At 40.4% G+C, this 9,247-nt stretch overlaps 1 protein-coding gene across 1 annotated transcript; it reads right to left on the bottom strand.

Annotated features, from left to right (window-relative positions):
* Positions 1-650: 650 nt before the first annotated feature.
* On the bottom strand, positions 651-9,212 carry LOC132210826 (probable G-protein coupled receptor 139). The gene is made up of 3 exons (XM_059653274.1): positions 9,061-9,212; positions 5,587-5,919; positions 651-790 (listed from the first exon to the last, which is right to left on the bottom strand). The coding sequence occupies exons 1-3, from the start codon at positions 9,206-9,208 to the stop codon at positions 651-653; spliced, it is 621 nt and encodes a 206-aa protein (XP_059509257.1). The 5' UTR covers positions 9,209-9,212.
* Between the last annotated feature and the right edge of the window lie 35 nt (positions 9,213-9,247).

Raw genomic sequence — 9,247 nt, 5'->3', positions numbered from 1 at the left:
ACTTCTGAAACCTGTAACTGTTCCCTGGTATTTTGTTCCAGCCAATTACTAACAATCTGCCTGCTTTTACTTTAAAATAGGCTCAATAGTACTTTCAGTACAGCATCCATTACTTCACTTGTTCTGTCCGTACAGACCCCTACTTTTCCAGAGCGGTATCCACAGAACTTTCTGCCCTGCCCATTCAGACCCTCGTTACCTACGAGGCAATATCCACGGAACTCTCTGCCCTGCCCGTTCAGACCCTCGTTACCTACAAGGCAGTATCCACAGGATTCTCTGCCCTGCCCGTCCAGCCCCTCGCTACCTATAAGGCGGTATCCACAGAACTCTCTGCCCTGCCCATTCAGACCCTCGTTACCTACGAGGCGGTATCCATAGGGGCTTACTTCGATCATGTGGAATTTTTATTTCAGCCGATCTTTTTCGTTTCACACTTATTTGTCCCTTACCCCACTGTGCAGTTTTCTTGAACACTTCTCCACGTCTCCTTCAACTTTAAATTGCCACCCGCCGTTTGGATCCTTGGGTCGGAGAGACCATGCAGCAGCTTCCCCGTGCTTACGAGTCCCCGAGGAACCACCCAAGCCAACAGAAGATAGTCTGAATTGGAAGCAAAAATGTTTACCATTTTTGTTTTGAGTGCATCCTTATTCAGCCAGTCTCAGGAGTGCCCCCAGCGGATCGAGAAGCAGCCCACCGCTGCCGCCCCTCTTCAGGTAGGTCTCTTCACGACCCTGCTCGCAGCGCCAAATTTGTGGTAGAGATTCACCAGGAGACGTGGAGAGTTCTTCAGGAAGTTAAACTTTTATTTGCAAACAAAAGCTGTGACAATCAGAAATTGGTTTCCTGATTGCCCCCGTTACACTACCATTGTTCTCCACTCCCTTGACCGATGCTCAAGCACCTCATTCTATTAAGGTACAGCATTCAATTGATTACTGTAACATTCCATAATTCAGTACATCATCCGAATGATCACTGTAAGATTTAACCCTTCGTCTGCCCCAATACTTTTATTTTCCATCACAAGAAAGCAGCTAACATAATCAAAGATCCCTCCCATTCTGGTTATACTCTCTTCCACCCACTTCTGTCAGGCATACGTTATCAAAGTTGAATTCATGTATGAACAGATTTAAAAAACAGTTACTTCCCCACTGTTGTCAGATGTTTGAACAGACCTCTTAAATGTGAATGGCGATCTCTCTCTGCATCTTCCCAGCTGCTGTAACACAGAATCCTGCACTCTGTTCTATTACCCAGATGCACTTCTATTGTACCATCTGTCTGTAAAGCATGTAAAAGACCACTTTTCACTCTCACTCAATCCACATGATGGTAATAAGTGAAATCAAATCAAATCAAATCAAGGGTTGGTGCCAACTGCCGACGCTGGAGAATCTGAGATAACAAGGTGTAAAGCTGGATGAACACAGCAGGTCAAGCAGCATCAGAAGAGCAGGAAGGCTGATGTTTTGGTCTGGACCCTTCTTCAGAAATTCATTTTGACAGGTGCTATTCCCTTGTACCTGGTGTGTGGTGCACCATTCCAATCTTCATTTAAATACATTGGGCCTGCACCTGGATCATTGTTTGAACTCACTTTGTTTGGGCCACATGTGGAAAACACTGTATTGTACCACAACAAATATATTTAGCTGAACTAAAACATGTGAAATTTTTGTACAGCCCATGGATTAATCTCATCCATACGTATCAAAGCTGGATTCTCAGGTGTCCTGATCGCTGCCATCATAAACTCCTCATCCTTACCTTGCACTGAAACTGCAGGGAAATGCCAACTTGAAGCTTCATTGTCCGACAAATGCATTAATATCATTCAATAGTCCTCAAGCATCTTGTGGTCACACTGAACCGAGGAACATAGGGAAGTTCTCATTGGAGTTGTACCCTTTAGTTATCACAAAACTAACATTATCTGAAAAGGAAAGCTATTTATTTCATTGTTATCTCATTGAGTTGCTTTGGGATTCTCCTCTTCCAATATCTGATCCAAAAGGCTTTTCTGTTATGAAAATCATTGTCCCTCAAAATATATTTAACCACCAGTGCCCTTAAGTTCAATGCAGGTTTTATTTCATGACAATATTATGAGCAGAATATGACACTTCCAAGGAAAACTACAACAAATTTCCTGAGAATTTTTCATTGTTCATAAATCCCAAATATTAACGGCGCCTTAACTGAAGAAATTTATCATCCCCTCAGCCCATATTTGCTGACCCCTCAACGGAGAACCCAAGCTCAAGTTTCTCCTACTAACGGAAAGAAAATCAGTTTGAATCAATATTGTTCATGTTTCCAAGAATGTGGCATGTTTGAAAATAAAACACGCCTTGTTTGCTTTATCTATTATCCATAAATCACCGACTAATTCGTCTAAGTTAATTCTCGTTGGTCAACACTCTCATCTTGACAGCTTGGAATCGTGTGATGATCCTGTGCCTTCAAGGGATGAGCTGTTCCTTGTGTAGAGGGGTGTTGTCACAGTGGTGTCGAAATGTCTCCTTCAGACAGGCAGTTGGTGAAGAGCTTTGAGTTCTCCCTGGATTAGAATCATGAGTGAACTGGGTCAGGAGGCTTGGTTTTGCTGTCAGTGTCTTTGTGGTTTTTGCTGGCTGCAAGAGCTTAAAGTTTGAGTTCCTGTTGCTGGAGTGAGGGCTTAGACAGAGGGGCTTCTTCTTGGAAACCACAAGGGGCAAATTGTTTCTTTTGGTGTTTCTTTCGACTGGACTGGAGAGAGACAGAATGAGAGAATAATGATTGGCCTGGTGAACTGCCTTTGCCAAGCGAGTGTTTATTGTACACTGCCTAAATGATGCTGCTTAGTTGGTGATTAGTGGCTAAATAATTAATTCTCTTATTCAGTGTTTCAATCAGGTAATGTGATGCTAAATCTTTTTGTTGTGTTTTAAGTGTGTGAGAAGAGTAAAGCCTGTTGTTAGAAAAGCTGAATGGTGGACAAATCGAATCATTCCAGGAACACAGCACGTTATACTTGCCTTCCAGAAATATAAAAGTTAGTTTCTATGTTATCTCCATGATATACATTTTGTTGGGCTGGGAGGGGAATGGTGGGGCGTAGGGTGATCTGGACTGCTCTCGTCCATAACAGTAGAGATGAGAAGTGAACTTCTGCCTTGGAACTAAGTCCAACGTGACCACAGTGGAATCAGGGAAACCATTACATTTTCAATTACCCCTCGATCATTCTAAGAATGTAAACTGTCGAAAGGATAAGTATTGCTTCAACAAGTGACTCAAAGACATTCAAGTCAAATCTCAAACTCATTCAGCCACTCAGCTAAAAATCTCTTTGAAAGCCTTCAATCTCTCTGACTCCTCCTTCCTCTGATTCCCTCAGCTATTCCACTTAGAATGCATGACCATTGGCACCAGCACTTCTTTACACCCTCATCATTGTGCCACAGAAATGTATTTCACCGAAATTGTTCCACCTGTCCAGGATCCATGTTGAAATTTCATGCAACACATCATCATTCCCTGAGTCAATGAAACAACCAGGGTGTCGGGTGGCAGTGGGGTGACCAGAGTGTGTTATATGTGCAATGTGATCTGACCTAAGGATGTGAAGGCCAAATAGTCTAACGTTCTCCAGCTATGACTCCCACAGCTCCCACCATCGGCCATCCCTCCCACCACTCCTCACAAAACAAGGGACAGTCTCATGAGGGAAATTCTAAATGGCACTGATTCAGAGACTCACCAGAGGGTACCTCGCACTAAACTGTAATTTTGTTGTTAGAACCAGGCTTACAGGTCATCACTGAAGGGTTGGGGTAACATTTGGTGAAAACTAGTTAATAGTTAAGTTTAGGACTCTATTATAGGTTAAGGTTTCAATGAGCATTTACGGTAAAATACCAAGGTTTCAGGGGATGGTTAGGCATGGGTGCTGTTCAAGCTGAACACAATTTTTGACATAAATTTAGAATTCTCAGTTGGATAATGATAATCATTAACATGAGGGTTAGGGTGGAGTTGGAGACAATTTCTTTTCATATTTTGGAGTTTGGATACAATCTCAATGAGAAATGTGGTTTGATTGGTGTTTAAATTCAGTGTTAGGTTAAAATTTCACCTTCAAATTCAGCATTTATTTTAGGGATAGGTTTACAATTAATATGAGGGTTAGCATAAGGTTCATCTTAGATTTTCAGTTCCACTTAGAACAGTGGTTGAATTTACAGCTGGGTTTGGGTTAAGGATAGTTTAATCCTTCAGAACATTCAGCTATTCTTAAGGGTAGGTTTAGTGATCGGCATGTAAATTGGACTTTTGCTTGGTGTGATTCAGTGTTTGTCTCATTTGCAATGTTCTGTTTGATTGTAAGGAAGGGCATCATAAGTTTTCATTTTGCATTTAGTGAAATGTAACTGTCTGTCAATGAGGGAGGTGCAAACCAGGCCCTGGTCAGTGAAGGAACTGATGTATTTGGAAGCATTGAAATTTGATGAGAAAGCTGGATACAACATTGTGTGTACAGGTGACAAGAAACATGTTCCAAATGGGATGCATGGAAGAATCTTGTAAAAGTTAGGGATGAAATTTGGACAAAAATGAACAGTCTTCCCGAGACATGGGGGAGGTGACAGAGGATTGGAATATTGCAACTGCCTTATTCAATAAAGATTGTAAGTATAAAGCAAGACATTGCAGGCTGGAAAGGTTAACAATCTTGAGAAACGTGTAGAAACTATAGGATAGAATTGTTAGTAAATGGAAAACAGCGGCTTTATAAGATAGGATTAGCATGGACATCAAAAATGGAATTTGTGTAAAATAAATTTGTCAGAGAATTTTGGAAGAGGTAATAGAAAGCCTGGATGAGGGCGGGAGTGTTGACATGTCGCCCCCAACATTTTGATGGCTTTGCACAGTTCTTTGACATGTATATAACTGGGAACCTGTGATGTATTTGACAGTAATGATCTAAAAGCACTCGGACATGTACCTTGGTTGCTCAGTCAGTCTCTTTCTTTATCAGTCGAAGCATTGATTTGATGGGATACTGCATTGCACTCATGAGCTGCTGTCGAAACTTGGACTGCAATGTTCCATAAATGAATGTGTTTGTGCAGCAATTCAAATTACGCAACATCAATCCAGTTCTTTGTAATATGAATTCAGAATTGTTATAATCCCTTCCATTTGCACCTGTAATGCTATAATATAAAAATTCTACAGCACGCACCAACCACAGAAGAATGAAGCTGCTGGATATGCTGAAAAGCAAAATCACAGTCCTCCTCCTACTTTCTATTTCTGTATCACTGCAATTATCTTTGGTGTTCTGACCTCTCAGTCTCTTACGGATGTGACTACTGACTAATATGTGTTTTATGGTTAGAGTGTTCAGCAACAACATTAAAACAAATGGGAGCAATGGAGTTGAAATTTTACCAAAATAATTAAATAAAACCCAAGCAGTATCAGTATAATAGCTTGGTTTTATGTAACACAGCCATGGTACATTGTCTATTACATCTCCAGGCTCAAGTATAAAGTACTGAGATATGTTTTTCAAACAGAGGAAACAACCTGTTGTTGCTAAAACCACAGCTGCTGTTCTCTCTGTGCAATATTTTGCCCTTAAGCCCTGACAACAAACAGCCACAAATCGATCAAAGGTGAAATTAACGGTGAACCAGACTGAACAGTCCATGCTTGCACAACGCAGAGCATAGATAACACTACACACAGGTGTAATGAGAAAGAAAGATGATGGGAAATAGTAATAAGCGATTCGCCATAGTATGACCTCTGTGATAATAAATAATAGATCCGCCATTGCCATAGCCAACAGGTAGCGAGTGGTGCAAGGAGAAAGGCCACATTTTCCACGAGACAGGACCAATATCGCCACTAAATTGACTGTAAGGGAGAGAGAAAACAACAGAAATGTGTGTTAAACCATTCTTTGTGACAATGATGTACTGCATTGGATTGGCTTTTGTTGATCAAAACTCACATTCAGAACTTTATGGTGAAGGAGTATACCAGGAGGAATCACAAATGAACAAAATAAATTAAAACAATTTTAGATGGTAATTTCATAATGTAACAGATGAAAACTACCAATCTGGCAATGACGTCATTACCTGCCAAAGCATTTTTAGAGCTAACCACCGGATCTCCTGCCTCTTCAGTTCAATGTCACAGCTTGCTGCAATTGTTGCATGAAATATAAGCTTGCTTTCCTTAGACTTCCAATTAATTTTGATAGCAGAAAGTAAAGAGTTTTCTCTGAGCTGGACCACATCTGAAGCCTCTGTTTCTTTGAAACTTCTTCCCAGCTTGATGCTGAGTGCTATTGTTGGCAGGAAGATGTTCTCTATAATTTATAATCGGTCATTAGCCCAGATACCAATGGGCTTCTTGTTGTCTCTCTGTACCCACACACCTCTGAATCACCTGCAACTCAAACTTTGGTTACCGCTTGTGTAAAATATTGCTTACACAATGCTAGCAGTGGCTGCCAGGTGTGTTCCTTTCAACCAATACAGCTTCCCCTTTCAAGCACTTTGTTTTAGAACAGTTCTTTATCTCTTTCAAGCATAGCTTTCAATGATGCAAAATTTTAAGTAGAAGACACAATCCTTGCAGATATTATTCGAACATCATTGTAGAATTATGTACTGACTGCACCTTCTGTGCGAGACCACTTTGCTTTATCTGATTCTCAGTGTTCTGCAGTCTCTCAGCATCAAGATAATCTGCTCATTTTGTTCTGCCTGCTAAATTTGACAATCTCAGATTGCACAAATCATGCTCCATTTCCCGTAGCTTTGCATATTCGTGTAGCGTATCTGTCTTTCTTTGGAGCCTCTTTATGTCCTCTTCAAAACATCATAATTTTCAGTCGGCAGCAAAAAACAATCAACTATCTATTCCAAAATGAGAGCACCTGCATTGTAAGTGTTTAATCTCTGCAATAGATTATGATGCTGCACCTTATGAAATGCCAGCTGAAGCCCCAGACCTTCCCATCCACTCTGTCACTTTTATCACGGCAGTAGCCACTATTTCCAAAACTCCAACAGATTGGTCAAACATATTTTCCAAAAGAGAACATTTTGTCGACTGCTCTCTAAATTCCAGTTTCTGCTCCCTTTTTTAATGAATGGTTAGCATTCGCTATGTTCTAATTAAATGGGGCCGTCCCTGAAACAAGGGCAGTCTTGAAACATTTCAAACAATGCAAGACCGATCTCAGATGTCATTATTACTGCACTTAGCTTGAAGAGTTTTTTTGGGACATTTATGAGTTCTTCAATCGGTTCCTTTCCATTTTTCCAACTCTAAATATTACAGGGAAGACTGACCCAAAATACCAATTCAGATCATCATCTCTTTTCTGTATTTGGCACTATTAATTTTAGAGTCTCACCCTGTGCATGACGAACACTCACATTGGTAAATGCTTTTTTTAAATCGAATCTGTTGTTATCTATTTTTATATTATTGGCTCGCTTCTCTTGTACACTATTTATTACCACTTTCTTCTTTGGTTCTTTTTTTCTCTATTTTATCCAATCTTCTGAATGATGTGTTTTTTTAAATTGCATGCATTTTGGTTTTTTTTCCTAAAACTTTTAACTGGTTCAGTTTAGTTTGGATGATGAGTCCATCACTTGGACTATGCTTGTTCATTGGACTTGATGCTACAGATTTCCCAGTGATTGGAAAGTCATTTTGCCAGTATCAATAGGATCTGAGCTTGAGAAGCCCACAGATTCCCCGTCATAGCACATTCTGAAGCAATAGTAGTGGTAGTGTCCCAGCGGTAGTGTCCCAACTCGAAGAAGCCAGGCATCAGGTTGCAGCTATTTCTGAAGTGTGTAATAACATCTCAGAACTGGCTGAATTGTAAATAACTAGTACGCTGAAGACATTGACATGCGTGGATCATTCTGAAGTCTGTATCTGAAGTGATTTTTTTCCAAAAAAATGTACAAAAGAAACTACACCAGATATATTCAGACTATTAGTACATGGTTTATCTCCAGAGCAACCACTGAATTGACTTAATGCTTACATCACCCAGCTACAACTACACTGCGCTCGACCCCCTTCGAATTCTCAGACACGAAAACACTTCACTTCTTCACTGCCTGACCCACTCCCGACCCTCGTGCACCACAGGGTACAATTCCCCAGCATCCCACATGGAACTGACCATCACTGCCCTCCTGCATCTGAACTGACCACACCTCCGCCTAGGTGGACACTACAAAACAGTCCCACAGAACATTCTCTCACCCAAAGATGAAGGTGAACACTGTGGCAACAGTATCCAGGTGTTTATCTGACAATAAATAGTTAACAAGCTTCACTGATGCAGCAAAGAACATAAACATGAAAAAAGCAAGACATTTCATTCAGTACAATTGTAACAAAAGATCAAAAATGTTAATCTCACAGCAATATTTATCGTCTATAAAATATGCAGAGGCTGCTGCTTTGACTGGGATTACCAGAAGATTAATTTGGAAGTAGAACTAACTTGTTTATTCCAAGTAATAGCCCACATACAAGGAAATTTTTCAGTGACACATCCCAATAAAATATGTCTTCACGGTCAGGTATCTACTGCCTTGCGATCTAATCAGCGCACTTCTAACCAGAGTGATTTGCTATTCATGTACGCCATTCACTTTGGTTAACCTTATACGTTCGGAATATATTGTTGAGAGAAGCCTCTTGTAATACGTACACCGCCCAGTATCTGCTATCAGAGGTTTGTTTGCACGGCGAGCAGGTTTAACGGTGCACAGGATTCCAGGAAACAAAAAGCTTGATGATTCAGACAGACAGAGAGTTGCAAACTGATATTCATTTTTGACAGCACACAATCAAACACTAAAAGCCATTCAACACATTTATGTCCGCAAAGTAATGTCATTGATTCAGTACCTGTATCAGTAGAACAGGATGTAAACATATCCTTCACTGAATGAAAACCAGAGACCAACACAATTTTATAGAAGTTCGATTATTTTAAGACACACCTACCTGGTATTCCAATCGCACCAAGTATACTGTAGTATATTTTCAAGACACTGTCGATCGGATAATGCATTTCTATCCCAAGGGTTATGTCTCTTTTTGATGCAGAGAATCTCACTGCGTTAAATTTTTTGTCAGCAGTCTCGTAGAGCATTCAATTTGTACACTGTTGGATCACAATGAGAACATTGAG

Source organism: Stegostoma tigrinum, chromosome 21 (genome assembly GCF_030684315.1).
Source record: "Stegostoma tigrinum isolate sSteTig4 chromosome 21, sSteTig4.hap1, whole genome shotgun sequence".
NCBI lineage: Eukaryota > Metazoa > Chordata > Chondrichthyes > Orectolobiformes > Stegostomatidae > Stegostoma > Stegostoma tigrinum.
The sequence above is the reverse complement of the archived record's forward strand: the minus strand, read 5'-3'. Positions and strand labels throughout refer to the sequence as shown.